Raw genomic sequence first — 21401 nt, forward strand, 5'->3', positions numbered from 1 at the left:
AATGTGGGGAGTGGGGGCAGGGAAGAGAACTGGATTGTTTCATGTCTTTCTTCCTTGGATAAAAGGGATTATTTCTACATAACTTTAAAATGATGGTTTCTGGAGAGTTATACTTATGTATTTTTATCCTACTACTGCTTAGATTGTTATTCTATTAAGAGAAAAAAGTATCATTTCTGACATAGATGGAGAAACAGTGGAAACAGTGGCTGACTTAATTTTGGGGGGCTCCAAAATCACTGCAGATGGTGACTGCAGCCATGAAATTAAAAGACGCTTGCTCCTTGGAAGAAAAATTATGACCAAGCTAGACAGCATATTAAAAAGCAGAGACATTACTTTGCCAACAAAGGTCCATCTAGTCAAGGCTATGGCTTTTCCAGTAGTCATGTATGGATGTGAGAGTTGGACTGTGAAGAAAGCTGAGTGCCAAAGAGTTGATGCTTTTGAACTGTGGTGTTGGAGAAGACTCTTGAGAGTCCCTTGGACTGCAAGGAGATCCAACCAGTCCCTCCTAAAGGAGATTAGTCCTGAGTGTTCATTAGAAGGACTGATGTTGAAGCTGAAGCTCCAATACTTTGGCCATCTGATACAAAGAGCTGACTCATTGGAAAAGACCCTGATGCTGATGAAAGTTTGAAGGTGGGAGGAGAAGGGGACCTCAGAGGATGACATGGTTGGATGGCATCACTGACTCAATGGACATGAGTTTGAGTAAACTCTGGGAGTTGGTGATGAACAGCGAGGCCTGGCATGCTGCAGTCCATGGGTTGCAAAGAGTTGAACATGACTGAGTGCCCGAACTGAACTGACGTGTGTGAACTGATCCATAGTGTTCTCATTTTTCACTATCTTTCTTACAAAATTAAGCGGTAAATGAAGAGACAGCTGGTGTGGTTTTTGCTTGGACTTCAAGTGTTTGGATGAACTAACAAATTGAGTTTTGGGCCACAGTGTCTTAAAGGTTTGTCTGTGTATGGGTCAGAGTTTTCCAGCAATCTTATGTCTAGTAATACTGTCGAAGCTCTTAAATTTCAGACAGCTCATTCATTGAGTCAAATAAACTTTCCATTCCCTTAGTGAAACGTGCCGAGTGGCTGTCTTTGGCACAATGAACTCCCAAAGTCAGTAAGCTATTAATACATTGCCTGCACATGCCCCTTGTTATATTTCATCAAAAATTTGCTTTGACTATTTCCTAACCTGTTAAGGCCTGTTTTTATAATTACTTATTATAATAATGTAATTAACCTAAATATGACAGACATATGATTTGAATTCAGTAACAGTTGTCTGATAAAAGCCAAGTTAAATACTGAAGAAAGAGTCTTTGGTGAGCCAGCTACCCCACCCCTCCAAAAAATGTACTGTTGAATTACATGTAATAAGGCAACTGAAGGAATGAAACAAAATGCTAAAATCAAGGAATTTGCGTTCGAATTGCTTGCAGGTGTCTTGAAATCCTTGACAAAGTTAAAAAAAATTGGAAGTGGGTGGCAAGCCATTATGTGCTGCTTATGTAAGAAGGACAAGCTGAAAATTCAGTAAGTGGGTACAGTTGCAAATATAAACATTTCACTCTGCAACAAAGATCAAGAATTAATTTATCGTGTATTTTAAGTTACAATGCTCAAGGTTTCCTTGAACTTTTGATTTCTCACTTTAAATGGCTTTTTAAAATAACCTACTGATTAGAAATTTTAAAGGGTTTTTGTTATATTTGCATTGCTTTTTGATCCTTTTCCTAAATCCCTATTCTCAAACTTTTGTTTTCTGTAAGAGAACATTGATATCTATTCTATTTATATATTTAGAAATGCAATAGATTTTTTTCTCCTAATGAAAACTTTAAATATATGAGAAAAATACTAAAAACATTTATGTAGTTTTATCTAGGAGTTGGTGATGGACAGGGAGGCCTGGCATGCTGCGATTCATGGGGTCGCAAAGAGTCGGACATGACTGAGTGACTGAACTGAACTGATAAAAGTATAGTTTTGAACCATACTTTGTTATATAAGCAATACCTAGCGGGGAATCCTATGTTTTCTGTGTTTAGGTAGTGAAGTCAGTATATAAGTTAAATGTAGTTATACTGAGTTTTCATTATACCAACTACCTCTTCCTTTGTTAGATATGTTAGTCTATTCAATGATTATTACTTTGTATCTTGTCTAAAAACAAATAAGTTTAATTATATTATTCATTATAGTTAATGGAAAAGCAGAATCTTATGGTCCTTGTTGTTGTTTAGTTGCTAAGTCATGTCCGACTCTTTTGCAACCCTGTGGACTATATAGCCCACCAGGCTCCTCTATCCATGGGGTTTTCCAGGCAAGAATACTGGAGTGGGTTGCCATTTCCTTCTCCAGGGGATCTTCCTGACTCAGGGATTGAACTCCTGTTGCTTGCATTACGGGCGGATGCTTGTATATCCCTGAGCCACCCGGGAAGCCCTATGGTCTGAGCTGTTTTAATTATAGTCGAAATGTTTCTTGGATAATCAGTTTGTGTCTGAAGCTGTGTTTTGTATAGTCTACATGTGGCTTATAATTCTTGAATACTTATTGGTCTTTTGTAACTATGTGTTAATTTTAAGTGCCAGTGACTTCAAATAATGTTGAGGAATCTTGGCTTTAAACTATTTCCTTATGCCTGTGGGATTTGGGAGGAATTATTACACGGAGTATGGACATGCATGTAGTTATACTGAGTACTAGGAATACTAGGAAGAGACTGTATTAGTTCGTAAAGTCTTCATATGAACGACATACTGTACCAAGAATGGATGTGTACAGATTTGCCTATAAATGTTCATAGTAGCATTATTTACAATAGTAAATAGAAAAAAGTACAAACAATTCAGTATCCATCAATTGGTAGATAAATAAAATGTTATATATTCGTATAAAGGAATCCTATCGGGTAATAAAGAGTAAAAAAGTACAGATACCATGCTACAACATGGATGAACCTCAAAAGGTTGTGGTCACTGAAAGAAGCCAAACTCAAAAGGACACATATTGTATGATCTCATTTGTATGAAATGTCCAAAAAGGCAAGTGTACTGAGACAGAAAGTTGCTTAGTGAGTGCTTAGGGCTTGAGATGTGTTAAAGTTAAGGCAAAGATATTAGAAAGAAAAATGATGATCCTTGCTTGCTTGAAGCACTTACTAAGACTATTTGAGTAGAAGAAGCAATAAAGACTTTAAACATACCTTCTGCGGTATTATTATACCCAACAAAATTAACAATTCCTTTTGCATATCATCTAATACCCAGTTTTTATTTAAATTTCTCTAATGTTCGCTTTGTCCAAATTGGATTCAGTTTCACACATTACTTTGGTGTTTATGTCATTTAATTCTCTCATACTATATCAGTTCTTACCCCCTCATCTTTCCCCCCACATTGTCAATTTGTTAGAGAAACTGGGTTGTAGACTATCCACATTCTAGATTTTGATAATTAATATGTTGATAATTATTAAACAGCTGAACAAAATGACTAATGTTTCATCCTTTTGAATTGTTTTGAATTAGTTTTCCACAGAGCTGAGAGCAAGGGAGCTAGCATTTTAGAGTTTATAGCAACTGTTTGAGATAGAGATTAGCAGTCTTTCAGAAATTAGCAGCTTTAGGTGTTCTAAGACTTGATTTATTCTGTTATACTGCTACATTTTTCCTGGTAATAAGATGGATGGAAGACAGTGTGAAACTGCCAGTCATTCTCCCTGAGGAAAGTGAAAGGAACCAGTGGGTCCTTGGCACAAAGACTCCCCAATAGAAATGCAAAAACCATTGGTCTGAGTTTGAAAATTGGGCTGCTTAGTGAGGGGATAATTGATGGAAGTCTTGGTAGACTTCTTGGGTTTTAATTCTTAATTTGTTGTATATGAAGTAATGTCTAGGTTGATCTTTTTAATGCTTTATTTTTCAAAAAAAGAAGCTTTTAGATCAAATGTGTTCATGCTTATGTATGTGTGTGTAATTTGCCAACTACAGTGGTTTTACATAGGAGCACAGGTAAGGACCTTTAATAGACATTTAAAAATGTGACCTGTGTTTCTTATTGAGAATGTTTCCCCTACATGCCTTTGTTTTAATAACATTTTTTTTAATGCCAGCATTTTCCCTTCTATATTGATATAAAAGATTTGGGTTATGAATATTGATATTTGCATTTAAAAAAATAGATCAGGTATTGGTTTTATTTGTATGTCTTTCATTTACTCTATAAATGAGAGTCTCTTCACTCAGTAAGATGTCTGTGAATGAGGTTCTGTGTGGGTAAGACTTCTTTAGTAATTAGCCATTAAATAGAACAGTATGTATTGATGGAAATCATCATTTTTCTTTCTGATACCTTTTCCTTTATTTTAGTCCAGTGGGTCTCAAACTGTAATGTGCTGGACCACTAGTGGATGGGATTAGGACCCCATATTCAGATTCTATTTTAAAAAGTATAATGTGGGCCCACTCAAGCAGATCTGTATTAAAAGCAAGTTCCATAGATAACTCTAATGTTCATTGAATTTTGAGAATCGCTACCTTAGATATAATTTTATTGTAAATGAAATTGTGTATAGTTTTATTTTTAAATAGTTTGATTTGGAGGAAATTGCAAAAATAATGCTGAGGTTTCCCTTTGCCTTCCCCCAAGCTTCCCCTGATGATAATATCTTACATAACCACAGTATGTTATCAAAATCAGGGAAGTGACTTTGGTACAATACTCACATAGAGACCTTATTTAGATTTGTATCACCTCTTACATGCATTCTTTACTTTAAAAAATTTGTCTTGATTTATAATTCTATGAAACTTTCATACATGTGTAAATGTGTGTGGCATTCCACAGCAGAATACAGAACTGTTGCATCACCACAAAGGCACTCCCTTATATTACTCTTAATGGTTACACCCTGCCTCCAACCCTGGCAGCCAGTGATCTGTCTTCTATGACCATAAGTTTGTTACTATGAGACTCATATAAATAGAACATATAGTACTTAACCTTTTGAGACTGGTTTCCACCCCCTCAGCATAATGCCCTTGAGATCATCCAAGATGATGTATATCAAGGCTTGCTTTTTATTGCTAAGGAAGAGAAGGCAATGGCACCCCACTCCAGTACTCTTGCCTGGAAAATTTCATGGACGGAGGAGCCTGGTAGGCTGCAGTCCATGAGGTCGCTAAGAGTTGGACATGACTGAGCGACTTCACTTTCACTTTTTACTTTCATGCATTGGAGAAGGAATGGCAACCCACTCCAGTGTTCTTGCCTGGAGAATCCCAGAGACGGAGGAGCCTGGTAGGAGGCCGTCTCTGGGGTCGCACAGAGTCAGACACGACTGAAGCGACTCAGCAGCAGCAGCAGCAGCAGTATTCCATTGTGTGGATGCATCACAGTTTATTTATTCTCACGTTGGAGGACATTTGGGTTGTTGCCTGTTTGGGTTTGTTATGAAGAGAGCTGCAATAAACATTCAGGTACAGGTTTTATGCAAACATAAATTTTCATTTCTCTCATGTCAATACCCAGGAGGAGATTGCTGGGTCAATGGTATGCATTCGTTTAGTTTCATATTATGCTGCCAAACTCTTTCCCAAAGTGGCCATACCACTTTGCATTCACTTTGTTCAAGACATCTATGAGAGATCTAGTTTCTCTGCATTCTTGTCTGTATTTGATATTATCAGTGGTTTTGATTTAGGTGGGTAGTGGTATCTCATCATAGCTTTAATTTGCATTTCCCTAAATGAATAATAGTGTCAGACATCTTTTCATGTGCCTGTTTGCCGTTCTTACCTCCTCTCTGGTGAAGTGTTCAAATCTTTTCCTATTTAATGATTGGATTCTTTGTTTTTTAGCCATTGCATTTTGAAAACTATATATTCTGAATATGACTTTTTGTTGGGCATGTGTCTTAGAAATAATTTCTCCTGGTTTGTGGCTTGTCTTTTCATCCTGTTAACTTGGTCTTTCACAGAGCAAAAGGCTTTAGTTTTTGATGAAGTTCAGTTTACCGATATTTTAAAATATCTTCTGCGTTGCATCTTTGTTGTCATGTCTGAGATCCTTTGGCCTAAGCCTTGGTCCCAAGGATTTTCTCCTATGTTTTGACCTGAACATTTTATAATTTTATATTTTACATTTAGATCAATTTTAGGTTAACTTTTGTAAATTCTGAGACACTGTTTCTAAGTAGTTTTTCTAGCCAGTGTTTGACAAAGCTTATAGCTAGGAAACTTAACTTGGAAAATTCATTCCTAGGATTTTTCTTTATCAATAGGCAGTGAATGTTATGCCTTTGAACATGGTTTATGACAACAGACACCATTCGCAAACATAGATTTAAAACTTTAACAGAGACTAAGGACTAAGTGCTGTTTAATATTTACCAAAAAGTACATATTTGAGAGTAGGTTATTGAGGTTATGATTCAAAAGCATCTTATGCTTTCATTTTAGGGTTGGTTAGTCTACCAGTGTGCTTGCTTGGCTGACATATACATTCCTACTGTTTAATATGCATGTGTGCATATATTTTAATAATTATAATATCCACATTTAATGTTCTTCAGTTCCTTACCTAGCTTGATTAAAATTAAGAAAACATTTGAACTAAGAACTCTTTTTTTTTTTTGAAGACTTAATACTTTTAGGGTAGTTTTAGGTTTACAGCAAGGCTAAGCAGAAGATACAGATTTTCCATATAGCCCTGCCCCTACACATGCATTCTCCCCAGAATGGTACCCTTGTCACAACTGATGAACCTACACTGATACATTACAATCACCTAAGTCTATAGTTTACATTAGTAATCACTTTTGATATGCATTCTACAGATTTTTGTAAAGAAATTATTTTGGGTAGCGGTAGGTCTTTGCTGCTGTACGTGGGCTTTCTCTAGGTGCAGTGAGGAGGGGCCACTCTTCCTTGCAGTGCACAGGCTTCTCATTGCGGTGGCTTCTCTTGTTTGGCACACAGGCTCTAGGATTATGGGCTTAAGTAGTTGTGGTACATGGGCTTAACTGCCCCACGGCATGTGGAATCTTCCTGGACCAGGGATTCAACCTATGTCCTGTGCATTGGCAGGTAGATTCTTATCCACTGTACCACCAGAAAAGTTCAATTCTACAGGTTTTGAGAAAAACATAATGACATGTATTCATCTTCATAGTATCATATAGGGTATTTTCACTACTCTAAAAATCTTCTGCATTCCACCTATTCATCTCTCACCAAAACACCTGCCAACCACTGGTGTTTTTCACTTTTTCATATGTTTGCCTTTTCTGGAATGTAATATAATTGGAAGTATACAATATACAGCCCTCTCAGACTGGCTCCTTGTATTTAGTAATATACATTTAAGGCTCCACCATGTTTTTTTCATGACTTAATAGTTCATTTCTTTTTTAGTGAAAAAAGTGGAAATGATAGGGTAATATTTTATTATCTGTATGTACCATAGTTTATTTATCCATTGACCTACTGAAGGACATCTAGGTTGCAAACTAAGAACATTTTAACTTCCTTTTGGGGGTAAAAAAAATTTTTTTTTTTAACTTTTACTGTTGTTATTTCAGAGAAGCTAGTACATAAAATAATCCAATTGTGGATGATTTTTCTGTCTTAAATTTAATAAGTAACCTCTTTAAAAAGTGGAAATATTAATATATAAGGCTTTTTATATTTAATTATTATGTGGCAAATAAAAAAGAAGCCCAAGAAGTTTTGTGTAGTTTTCTCTACCCATCATTTTTGAATTTTTAAGTTGTATTGTCAATCACATTTTTTATTTACCTTTTCAGACTAATTTTCATAAACTGCATCAACGTTTCCATGTACATTGCCTGCAAGGCAGCAATATGAAGTTCAAAGGAAGCTTTCAGTAAATGATGCTAAGCCCAGTTGCTACTGACATTTTATTATAGAGCAAAAGCCTAATGCACAGAGTGAATGGGGTAGCTTGGAGTTACACTTTATTTTGAAAAAAATTACCTACTAATCTCTATACGGTTTAAGAATTTAATAAGATACTAATTTTTTTCAAAAAGGAATAGCACTTGTTAAGGGATTATCTGTGTAAAACATTTGCACAGTTTCTAGAACTAGATAAGCTTCAGTTAAGTTAGTTTTGTAGGGCCCATTTAGGATATCTTTAAAATTGCTTGCTTGGACTCACTGCATTTTTAAGCTACTGGTGTCAGAGGACCTCATGCGGTATTTCTTTAATCTACCCAGATTCTTTCTATAGCACTGAAGGACACGGTGGGTGACCAATTAATGCCGATGACTGTCTTTTGACTCACTGTTTACTTTGCTTTCAAGTCTGTTTTTTCAACTTTGCTCATTTGTTTTGATGAATTTTGTATCTTCTCCATTGATATGTTCTTTGCTAGTGAAGGCTTTCCTCATTTCTCCTCTTGTTGATGTTTGACTTTCTTAACTGTGCATAAAACAAACATCCCACATAAGATATTTAGAAAACCCTGAGACAAGCTGAAGTTGCAACATTTATGGCACAGATATGAGAAATTTAATATTTAATTTTAATTTATAGATACATTTGCCTACTTTAATCTTTGTATGATGGTTCCACATTCCACATTCACATATATGTGAAAATGTATCCGTTTATATTTTATGTTTTTCTGTGTATAAATTGTAACTTAGTGAAAAATATCAAGGGAAATTTATGTTTTCTTTCCTTTCATAAGGAACTTCCTTCTTAGAGAAAAAGAAGCAAAAATATAATGAAGATTTTAATTTGGAAAAGTTGTTACTAAACTTCAGGCATACTGTTAAAATTTGTTACCTTCACTGAGACCTTCTTGATTTACACAAACTTGATTGACCTAAATAGCAACCTTCAGGGGGTGTTTCAGACTCTGCAAAGTCATTAGGAATGTAAATCATTAACTTTAAATGAATACCTACTATCTGTCAGGCATTATGCTAGACCTGTAGTTATCAATTGGCTGCCCTTGAGAATCCTTTGGGGAGATTTAAAAAATCCTGCTAACCAGTTAAATTGGAATTTCTGGGCACGGGACCCGGGCATTGGCATTTTATAAAACTCCAAAATGAGTTCATTCTGTTGCCAAATTTGAGCACCACTGGGTGAAGACTGGGCTGAGAAGAGTGGGTATAGGAATTGGCGCCTTTCTGAGTGGTCAGAGAATACCTATATGACAAGGAAATTTGTCATATTATTTGATCTGAAAGAGCTGAAGGCACAGGCAGTTTGAAGTTCTGTAGTTAAAAGTATTTGGGGCAGAGGGAGTAGCTCTACAAATCCTCAGATGTGAAGGAAAGGAAAGAAGGCCAGGGTGAGCTACAGTGAGCTGTAGCCTAGTAATAGGAGTGGCTTCCCAGGGCTTTCCACTGTGTCTCAGGCCGTAAAGAATCTGCCTGCAATGCCGGAGACCCAGGTTCGATCCCTGGGTTGGGAAGCTCCTCTGGAGAAGGGAATGGCAACCCACTCCAATATTCTTGCTTGGAGAATTACATGGACAGAGAAGCCTGGTGAACTATTGTCCATGAGATCCCAAAGAGTTGGAAATGACCGAGCAACTATTACACACGCAATCAGAAGGGAGCTCAGATGTTGGCATGGGGTGGCTCAGTGATTTCTTAGACATTCACTTACATCAGGAGTTCTGGGAGAGTTGTCAAAGGTGCTTTGCAGCCTCTACCCTCAGTGTTTCTGATTATTTAGCTTTAGGGTAGGGCCTGAGAGTTTGCCTTTCTCACAAGATCCCAGCTGCCACTCTAAAATCATGCTTTGAGAACCAGCAGCCTGGCTCATCTAGGGCTAGTAAATCAGGACAGGATTTGGTTTTATTCTCAATGCTTTGGGAGACCAGTGAAGGGTCAGAGATGTGGTGTAATCTGATTTACATATTTAGCAGATCCCCCTTGACTACAGAGAATAATAGATTTTAAGGGACAAGAGGAGAAGATTTTAAGGAACAAGAGGAAAAGGGGAGAGATCAGTGAGGAAGCTATTGGAGCAATCCAAGCAAGAGATGACAGCTTAATTGCCAGGGTGTAGTAGAGAAGCTGGTGAAAAGTATACAGATTCAGGTTATGTTTTAGAGTTAAAAGCCCACAAGACTTGATAATGGATTGAAAATAGAATAGAGAAGAATCAAAATATGCCCAGAATTTTTGCTTGAGTTAACAAGGTGGTTAGCGTGGAGCCTTTTCCATGGATGGGACATCCTGGGGAAGGGTTGGATGAGAATTGGGGGAAGAGAGGAGAATCAAGAGTTTTGATTCTGAGATACCTTTGGGACTTTCCAGTGGAGAAGACCATGAAATTTGGGGGCATGTAAGTCAGAACTCAGTAAACATGTCAGGGTTGGAGATGTGCATTTGAGGGTTATCAATTGTAAATGATGTGTAAAGCCATGGAGTTTATGAAATTACTTGGGGGTGAGGATTGTAGAAAGAGAAGACAAAGGGGCAGACAAGAAACCCTGGGGTGGCCCAATACTTAGAAGTCAGACAAGGAGACTTCTAAGGGCATTGAGGCTGAGGAGTGGCAGTAAAGAAGAAAACAGGAGATTGTGTTGTTACACAAAGAGATAAAGGGAAGAGAATTCCAAGCAGAGGGGGGTTGAGCAGCTGTGAAATGGGTCCTTATTGGAATTTAGGAGCTTACTCAAATGTGACTGAGATGAATTGTATAATTGTCTATCAGATTTGAACACACAAAAGTGATTGTGACCTTGACCAGAGAAATGTTGTTAAGAGTCATAAAATGCCTTGGGTCTCCCCATGTTGCCTTTCATCACTACTTTGATTAGCTATAAGGCTCATCAAGCAAAGGCACTTAATTGCATTCCCTCAAGCACATAGCACAGTGTTATGTTCACCATTGCAACAGATTTTTGTTTAAAATAATCTTCCCTTGTTTTATTAAACCCAGGGAGACACACTAAGAAATTATTTTGAAGAACTGGTTTCTATCATTGAAATGTGTAAGTTAGGAACCATCAGAATATTGCCAGATGCTTTGAAGGATGCCTCGTCAACACTTAACTACAATGCTTCTAATGTTTGATTAGTACAGCCCTCTATATTGAGAGAGTGAAAGTCGCTCAGTCGTGTCTGACTCTTTGCAACCCCATGGACTCCAGTCCATGAAATTCTCCAGGTCAGAATACTGGAGTAGGTAGCCTTTCCCTTCTCCAGAGGATCTTCTCAACCCCAGGGATCGACCCCAGGTCTCCCACATTGTGGGCAGATTCTTTACCAGCTGAGCCATTAGGGAAGCCCAATACTGAGAGAGGGTGGCTTTTAAATTTCTTGTCATTAGAATTCAATACTTTAAAAACCTACTGTTAGGACATTTTATTCTTACATTTTTTTTTTAATATCAAAGCTGTATTTTTGTGTAGTATTTCTCTGAATCTTTAAGGATACAATATAAATATAGCAATCAATTGAGACCCCACTGGACTTGAGTAGCTTATTAAGAATGCAAATAGAGCTCATATTGGGTTGGCCAAAAAGTTTGTTCAGTCTTTTCCATAATATCTTATGGAAAAACCCAAATATATTTTTGGCCAACCCAATACAACTGAAAGCTTTTTTTCTTTCAAGCCAAGTAGAGGTGTTTGAGTAGACACTTGTTTTGCTGAGCTTCTCTTTTATTCCTTTTCTTTTATCTTAAAGATACTAATATTGACAGGGATGGAGAGATGATTGCAGTGGATACATGATTTTGAAGTACTTTTTAGATCAAATGATAAAAAAAATTGATCAGTAGTAGTAATAGGATACCACTTAAATTCTGTGTTAAAGTTAAATTTGGGTATTTTAAAGACATGTTATTTCATATTGTGGGATTGTACCTTAATTTTCATTGTGAAAATTGAATATAATATTGAGATAATTTTAATGAGTAAAATAATGCTTAAGCAATAATTTTACTATGGCTTGTTATTTTTAGGGCTCGATTAATGGATTTTTGCCTTGACATAGAAAATATTTCTATCTTAAATATCTTTTCAGTATTGGAGAAGGAAATGGCAACCCACTCTGGTATTCTTGCCTGGAGAATTCCATGGACAGAGGAGCCTGGTGGGCTGCCGTCTATGGGGTCACACAGAGTCAGACACGACTGAAGCGACTTAGCAGCAGCAGCAGCAGCCACCACCCTTGTATAAAATTTGCTGTTGTTACTGTTGAAAGTAGTGGCCTCTGAGGAGCAGAAACGGAGTCAAACTAGGCCACTGGTGAAGAGGAGCTTAAGTGGAAATCCCTAGAGGATTAAACTGGTTCAAACATCATTCTTATTTAAAAGAGGTGTAGGGACTTCAATGGCGGTTATGGTACTATAATTTTAATATATTAATAAAAACTAGCATTCATAAGCCATAAATGATAGTTGTTATTGCACGTTGATATGTTACTCTCTTTACCAGAATTTCCTTTGCTTAGATTATGCTAAAAACTTTGATTATTTTTACTATACTTTGCCTTTGGGTGACATTTAACCTAATTTTGCTGTCACTTCAAAGCATCTCAACTAAAACATTTAAAACATTGGGAAGTATGTGAGTAAGTGAAAGGCATTTAAAAAATTTTTGCTGGTGAGTAAAAGGTCAAGTAAGTTAAAAGTCTTAAAGCTACTTAGGATTCAGGCCCAATCCAGGCCTCTGTGTGGTATTCCTTTCACTAGACTATAGGATATAGTGAGCAAACTTTAGATAGACACATTCCTGAGTTTAATGCAAACGGATCACAGTTGGGAACTAACGCATAGACGAACCTACAGCCTCTACCTCCTAAATACTACTATTCTTTCACAAACTGAGTCGCTTTTCTTTTTTCTTTGAAGTATACCTTGATATCTGCCTTCTCATCCTCACAGAGGATTTTAGCTTGCTCTCATTGCTCTGAATTTTCAAGGTTACCTGTTATATATATTTTTTTCCTTTGTATTTGTTGTTTGAAAAGTGAAGTTGCTCAGTCGTGTCCGACTCTTTGTGACCCTATGGACTGTAGCCTATCGGCTTCTCTGTCCATGGGATTTTCCAGGCAAGAGTACCGGAGTGAGTTGCTTTTTCCTTCTCCAGGGGATCTTCCCGACCCAGGGATTCAACCCAGGTCTCCCGCATTGCAGGCAGACGCTTTACCCTCTGAGTCACCAGGGAAGCCTAATTACCTACATATTGCATCTTCCCTGTTGAATTTCTGATTCATTGTGGAAGGATCTTGGTTTGATTCTCAATATGCTTGCCACTTTTCAGGGCTAAAGGTGACAAATGCTTTATTATAATCATAGGGAACACTGAAGTGATCTTAATAGATGTTCCATGTAAAAAATATTCCAACAAATGCTTCGTTCTGCTTTTTCTTTTAGGTTGGCTTACCTTTAAGGTGGATTTTCATCATAGACTCAAAGCTTAGGAAATGAGACAGTCACATATATACAGAACATTAAAACTGTTAGAATTCATTGCAGTGTGCAATAGACAGGGAAAATGTCACAAGGAATTGTGATTCAATCTCGACCTCAAAGGATAGATAATATGTGTCAGTGCAGGGAAAACAGGGAGGGCATTCAAACAGAGACCAGAAGGAGGAGCACTTGGAGATGGGAAGGTACCTTCAAAGATGAAAGCAGGAGATAGGGAGGTGACTGGTAGAAGGCGGTGCCTATTAGACCTTCTATGGTACCACGTCTCTTGAAAGCCAGGTTCATTGTGTGCAAGGTTGTTCCTGATGCTCTACCTCTGTGCCTGTAGAGAGTTGGACTTGTCATCTGACCTTTCTCATGAAACTCCTCTAAAGCCCTAAACTTCTCAGTTATCCTTTGCTAATAAAACTACTGCATAATTTTCAATATTCATCTTCTTAAAAATAAAACATAATTTGTTTCTAAAATCCAACACAGCTAATTCTGATGTACCTTAGTGGTACGACTTTTTTCCTTCTTAATTACATGCTTAGGTACCTCATCTTATGGGAAGTATTCACAGAATTCATTCATTTAGCGATATGAGTGCCTGCTGTGTAGCAGACATTGCTCTAGAGATTTCACATATTAGCAATTATGTGTGACACTAGACAGGGGAGACAAGAACCTGTACTCATGGGGTTAATTACTAATGGAAGGAGACATGATAAGCAAGAATGGTAGTTGCTGATAAGCCCTCAGACAAAAGTAAAGCAGAGAAATAGAGGTGTTATCTTAAGGTCAGGACAGACCCCTTAGAGAGGCCTGAGTAAGAACTGTCCTAAATGTGTTCAAGGAAAAGGCAAGAGTCATAGGCCTGGAGTGCAGTGAGCCTGGGAAGAATGTGGGAGAGGAGCTTGGAGAGGCTAGGGTAAGGGCGGACAGATTATAAAACTCTACATCTTATTTCAGGTGAGGTCAGAAGCCATCGAAGGGTGGGAAAGGAAGTTCTGTGACCAGACTTAACATTTTAAGAGGATCACTCCAGCTGCTATGTTGAGAATAGAGTGTAAAGTGACAAGGCTGGGAATGGGAAGACCAAGAGCAGCTTGAACGGAGGTATTTCGTAGTCAAGGTTGTTGATGGATTCTGGGTCTATTTATAATATAGAGCTGGCAGAATTTGTCAATGAATTGGATTGTATGTGTATGAAAGAGGAGATTTGGGGCCCAAGCAACTGAAAGAATTATGATTTACTGAGATGGAAGTCTTGGAGAGTAAATCATTTGGTTTGGAGGAGCTGTGAAGAGGAATTGGAAGGTAAATTAAGTTGGAGATTCCAGTCAGTCATCTGAGTCCAGATGTCAAGTAGGCATTGGATTTACAAATCTGGAGTCGAAGGGAAAAATCCAAGCTGAATATTTGGCATTTAAGATTTTCTTCATATAGATTTTTCAAAATCCTTGTTGTATTTACTATGATAATTTTTCAATTTATTTTTGTTGCTAATGTAAAAGAAGTTTTCTCTTTCATTATACTTTGGGTTTTGCTTATGTTTACATAGGCTATTGATGTTGGCATGCTCACTTCGTGCCAAGCTACCTTGCTGAATTCTCTTATTTATAAAAACTTTTTCATTGATTCACTGATTTCTCCTCTCCTTTGGCTTCTCTATGGAATTTTACCAAACTCTTCAAGTTTGAGAAGTACCACTTTCTTTCATGGTTCGATTTGCTTTTCCCTGCTAAAATATCAATTATTTCTTGTCTTTTCCTGTGAGTTTCTATTCATTCCCCAAACTCAACTCATGTTTCCCATCTGTCAAACATTTCTGGATTGCTACACAGGTTTCTCTTCCTATGAGCTTCAGCTGTATCATCTGCATACCTGTACTAGAAGAGTCATCAAACTTTATTCTAATTTCGCATGTATCTATCAGTCATTTTTGGGGTAGGAGAACTGGTCTGGCTGTTGCAGTCTTTACATCCCCAGTGTTTAGCTGAATCTGCTACATGATTGTCAGTTACAGGGTAAATGTTTGTTGAATAGAGGAGCAGTCAATTTTAATAGATTAAAAAGCATTTGGAAATTGGATAAAGTTGTTCTTCATAGAAATTTTATAAACTTGTTATATTTACTGAAATACTTCCAAAAAATTCATTTTTATCACTATTGTAAAAGAAATATTTTCTAAAGTGTAATGTAACTTTGCAATTATACTCCTAAAAATTAAAGTTCTAGTATTTTAGAAAATTAATGTAGGAACCTTGTTTCTGTTTTTACATGATGCTGAGCACACAAAGGTGCTTAGATTTGTGAGACATTAAGTTTTGAAAATACTGAATGACTGGATGTTACATATTTACTTACAGAGAAGCCCTTTTATCTTTATGGTTTTTATTTTTCCCTAGGAATGGAAAGAGGGAGAAATTAAAATTTGTATTTTTCTGAATAGAAAGCAGAAGTATTTTTTCTTTCAAAATCAGTCTGGGGATGGGAAAGAATAGGTGAAGGAAATTAAGAGATTTGTTGTTGTTTAGTCGCTAAGTCATGTCTGACTCTTTTGAGACCCCATGGACTGTAGCCCTCCAGGCTCCACTGTTCGTGGGATTCCCCACTCAGGAATACTGGAGTGGGTTGCCATTTCCTTCTCCAAGGAGTATTCCCTGAGTCAGGGATTGATCCCACTTCTCCTGCTTGGCAGGTGGATTCTTTACCACCGAGCCACCAGGGACGTCCATAATTAAGAGGTACAAATCTCCAATTTTAAATAAGCCACAGGGATATAAGATATATTAATAGCACAAAAAATATTATCAGTAATATTGTAATAACTTTGTATGGGGACAGATGGTTACTAGACTTAGGATCATTTCATAACATATGCAAATGTCAAATCACTATGTAGTACACCTGATACAACGTAATGTTATATGTCAACTATAATTCAATAAAGTAACATTTGCAAAAGCTCTAATTTGCAGTACTTAGAAAATATGCGTATGGACTTACTTATAGTTACATGATGTTTATTTCCATGTCTCATTGTTTTCAACCCCTCAAATCATTGAATTGGTCTTGTGCAGAATGTCTACTACTATTTCTGTTATAAATCAGTTAAGGGGTTGTCCGGGTAAGTGACACTGAAACATATTTATTAGAATAATTGTAACATTTTTTATTTTTAGGGCTTCCCTGGTGGCTCAATTGGTAAAGACTTCACCTGCAGTGCTAGATACCCAAGTTCCATCCCTGGGTCAGGAAGATCCCCTGGAGAAGGAAACGGCAACCCACTCCAGTATTCTTGCTTGGAAAATTCCATATAATTTAACAAATAACCAATTGCAGTTCACTGTTTATTAGTAAGTCCAGTGGGAAATACAGCATACTTCTTTCTTACAAGGAGTAATAATTGTAGGCAGAGAGATGAAATTTTCCAGGGAGGAAAAATGGGAAAAAAAATGTTACATTTGTGTAATTTGTTGTATGTGCCATGTAGGATATGTGCCACCTCATATTGATGGAGGGGGTGGGAGGATGGTGGTTGCAGCTAGATTTAGTAGCATAGGTAGAGTTTAATCTGGATAAAGATGCAGAATACACTACATTAGAAAAAAGCAGAATGAAATACATGAAAGCAAGAGCTAGTAGGAGGTATGGGAATGAGATATTAGGACAGTAAGAATTTTATAATTTGTTCCATCAAACAAAATGCAATACTTTTGCCTGCTGTAGTGAACACACACTAATTGAATTTAATGAAGGCCAATATCAAATTTCTTTGTTATCCTGTTTGTTTGTATTGTCAAGTAATGCAAGCATATTGTTGAAAACAAATATACTGATTTTTAAAAAGGCAAAAATTTTTTTAAATTTAATTCTACCATCCCTAGTAAGCTAACAGTTGTAATATTTTAGTGCATTTTTCCCGGATGTGAAAAAGCATACACACATTTTGTGTTTTTATTAAATGAGATCGCATTAGCAAGTTATTTTTAAAACATGTATACTTTATTCTTTGTGTTTTGTTTTTGTTTTAGGAGAAAACCAAAAGCCAAGGCACCGCTTCCTCCAGCTGAGACCAAATGCCTTGATGCCTCTTCAGTTGATGATTCTGTAGAGTCTTCTGCTTTTATCATGGATCAGAAAGAGAACATGACAGATAAAGACATTGAACTCTTGGTGGTTCTACCTGGAGATATTATCAAATCTACTACTGTTAATGGCAGGTACGGTGGAGTGAATGAAACATCAGGATTTCCCTTTCTTCTGTAATTGAAACCCTCTGTTTGGACTTCTTTTTTCTTTGCCAGATACGTTATTCATCGCTCAGTTTAGTTATCTATTAAAAAAAGGAGTAGATGGTAAGAGGTATTAAAATTTTCCTGACAATGCTTTAAATATCAAATGTATGGATTCCACAACCCTGGTGAAGTGACTCTTGAAATTTGAAACTATGTTACATTTTGTTAGTCATTTACTAAGTTTTTTTTTTTAATGGTCTTTTCCAGAAGAATAGTCATCAGTTTTATTGATTTTCTAAGTCAAACTTACAAAGCAAGCCAGAGATCCATAAGAAAACTCCTTCCCTTTGCTTCCAAATTATTCTTTCTTTTTTAAGCTGCTTCTTCAAATTTGACTTGCAGAAGCTGTGTTAGCTACTCTTAAAAGGTACTCTCTCATTTATCCAAACAGATAAATCTGTCTTTAAAACTAGCAGGATTTTTTACATCATTGAATGATTTAATGAATTTATTAAAATGTAGATAAATTTAATAGAAACAGAAAATTAAACTTTAACCCAGGAGGAAGGGAATATGTGATTTAGCAGACTGATATTTTTAATACCTGAATAAAAACTGGAAAAATGGAATGCAGCCAAGTGTAATTTTCCATTTCATTTTGAAGAGGAAAGTTACATGAGGTGTATGCTTGGCCTTGTTCCACCTTTACCTTTACCTGTTTGTTATCAGGGGTGCTGTTTTAGAAACTGAAGCTATTTTGACCTTTAGTTGCATGTGTATGTATATATATTTGTCTGTAGAATGAAAGAATAAGTAAGTAATCGATTGGGTATTGCATTTTTGTAATGTGGTTTTATCTAGAAGAAACTCATTCAAGATACCTTACTTTGGAGATTTATCCTTATGTACAACTTTATGAATTATTGAAAGTACGTGAAGATAGAAAAGTTCAGCATTAGCAAACAATCCATAGTATTGCATATTAAATTCTTATTAAATTCAAGGAAGTTGTACTTTGCCATTTGTTTTGTATTGAAAGTAGTTTTGGAGATGACACATGGAATCATGTTTTAGAGGTTGGGAACCCTGTGACTGACCTTGGTGGGCTTCCACCTCTTCTGGGTGAAGGAGGCATCTTGTGAATTAGAGACAATGGTCATTGTATCATCTTTAACCCTTGAGATCACACCATTACCCTGGTTTGAAAATAATGATGATAATGGATGTGGCTCGGGTAATGTAAAGGCAATTCCTCTTATGTTCCCTGGATTCAAGGTAATTTTTTTAAGTCAGTTATTTTTCCTAGTTCTTCACTAATGCTGACGGATAACAATGGTTTCATCAATACTCAAAATTTCTCTTGAATGTACCAGTCACCTGTTTATATTGCCATCTTCCCTACTATTAGCCCTCTGGGTTCTTTAGATTTTTTTTTTTTTTTTTTTTAACCTCAATGACTTTAGTATTAGAATCACAGGTTTCCTCTCTATCCTGTAACCCATTGTAATTACTTCAGATTTTCCCACCTGCTACACCAAGCTAACTTCCTTCTGTTTCCTTAACTCTGGAAAACTGTGTCCATAGTCTACTTCCCCTGTCCAGCTGGACAGTGGTATCTTATTACTGTTTCAAAAGTGAAATCTTAGGGTTTCCACTTTGACACAGCTTTTTTTTGAATCTAGCTTATCCACTTTTTAATTGGAGTTGTTCTTCATCCTCAAGCCTAATTGATGACTTCTCTTCCGATTGCTGCGTGTTTTTTTCGTATTTGATTTGAATTCTTCATCGGTCATTCCTACTACATTTGTACTTACAAGGACCCTAGATCTTCTGCACCCTTTTGACCTTCTGGCCTATTTGCCTTCCAGGTTCCTAAACTGGAGTAATTTTCCACCAGTCAGCTGTTTGTTTCTGGGCTGCCAACTATTGTTGAATTGCTTCAGTTTTCTTATCTATAAAAATGTTTTATAACTGAATTGTTTTTGGGATTAAATGAAATACTATCAGTGCCTGGCACGTAGTGGCCGCCTCCATTTTCTATTGAGGACTGTTTTCCTTAACCCTGGGCTGTCTCCATTCATTCTCCACCCTCAGGGTAATCTGACTAAAACACCCCTCTGTTTGTGGCACTCCCTATGATAAAAGCCTGCAGGAATGGCAATTCAGCACCAAAGTGAGGAAGTCCAAGCTACCGAGCCTGGACATGAGGTGCCTTGCCTAACTTCTCCTCTGAAGTTAGGCAGGCTTTCCTTCACTACTCCCCTCTGAATAGCTTCAGCTTTAGCCACACGACTCTTTTCTTCTACAGATACTCTGCTTTTTCCACTCTCACGTTTTTTTTGGAAAGCCTTTCCATCTTGAGTACCATACCAGCCACATTTATCCAGTTAATATAGTTCAAGTGACACTTTTTATATAAAGGCTCCCTGATCTCCCAAGAAAGAACTGTTTACTTCTAACTTCCAAACTCTTCTGACACTGGATACCATTGATGGTTAACATACATTATCTCAGGCTGTAATTTGTATGTGTGTCTTATCTTCTTAAACAAACCAAAACATCCATGCAGGCCTCATGACTTTTCTTCGTAGTCTTTATCATAGTTTCTTTTTTTTTTTTTTTTTTTTATTCTTCCAATTTTATTTTATTTTTAAACTTTACATAATTGTATTAGTTTTGCCAAATATCAAAATGAATCCACCACAGGTATACATGTGTTCCGTTTTCTTTCTTTTTCTTTTTCTTTTTTTTTACAGTTTCTTGCAGTGTAGTAGACATTTAGTAAATTCAGATGTTGACTCCTTAAATCTTATGTGCTGATGGAGGTAACAACTTAAATGATGTGTCTTGAATAGGCATTTGGATGGGCCTCAGTAGCTTTCCCAGAATCTCTTAAATAAAGATATTTTCTCAGATAGACAGCAAGGCAAGAATGCCCCAAATTCTGATTGCTTTTTAAATTTTGTTTGGGGCTGAAAAACTTTTCTGAGAGTAGAATTTGTTTTATATCAATATTTTTATGAGGGAGTTTGATTTTAGAATTTGTTCCTAATAGTTTTATCACTCAGGAATGACTCAAGTTGAAAACACTATGACTAATTTTTTTATATTAATTCTTTATGATTAAAAGTGATTGTGCAGTTCTGAATATTTCAGGAGTATGATTCTGGATATCTAGGAGTGATTCCAAATATTTTAGAGGGCAGTTCAGGCTATCTTGAGTGTGATTTGGGATATTTTGAAGGTTGCAGCAATTGCTGGCCCATTGTTTAAAAAAAAAAAAAATCAATGTTTAACAATAACAAGAAAAACAAAAATGTTATTATAGAAAAAAAATTCTATTTTTGAAAAATGTTAGCTACCTAATATACAGAGCCATGGTATAGATAACTTAAATTTCTTCTTGGCTTTGTTACCATAAATGGAATAAGACAATTTTCAACAAAATGATACAGGGATTTAGTGGAAGAGTATACTATGGAAGAGTATTTTAATTAAATTGAATAGTTTAATTAAGGGCATAAAGTTTTCTTAGCAATTAATAAATCAAAGCTCCTTATGTCACTATGAAGGAGCTCTCTAATATTTTTAATATTTTGAGGACATTTTTCTTAATTTGTCTAAATATTCTTTGTATTGTATATTTCAGTGGTGTTACTTATATATATTTCCTTTGAAGAATAATGTCAATATAAGCCTGAAATATATATTTAGAAACTTATGCTTCATTTAAC

At 36.4% G+C, this 21401-nt stretch overlaps 1 protein-coding gene across 5 annotated transcripts in view; it reads left to right on the forward strand.

Annotated features, from left to right (window-relative positions):
* Window positions 1–21401, forward strand: part of COBLL1 (cordon-bleu WH2 repeat protein like 1) — a 167905-nt gene that overhangs the window by 81729 nt on the left and 64775 nt on the right. For all 5 annotated transcript variants that reach the window (XM_059878204.1, XM_059878197.1, XM_059878199.1 and 2 more), the window contains one exon: window positions 17464–17652. In XM_059878204.1, coding sequence (XP_059734187.1) covers window positions 17464–17652 — 189 coding nt within the window. The remainder of the gene's footprint in view (window positions 1–17463; window positions 17653–21401) is intronic.

Source organism: Bos taurus, chromosome 2 (genome assembly GCF_002263795.3).
Source record: "Bos taurus isolate L1 Dominette 01449 registration number 42190680 breed Hereford chromosome 2, ARS-UCD2.0, whole genome shotgun sequence".
NCBI lineage: Eukaryota > Metazoa > Chordata > Mammalia > Artiodactyla > Bovidae > Bos > Bos taurus.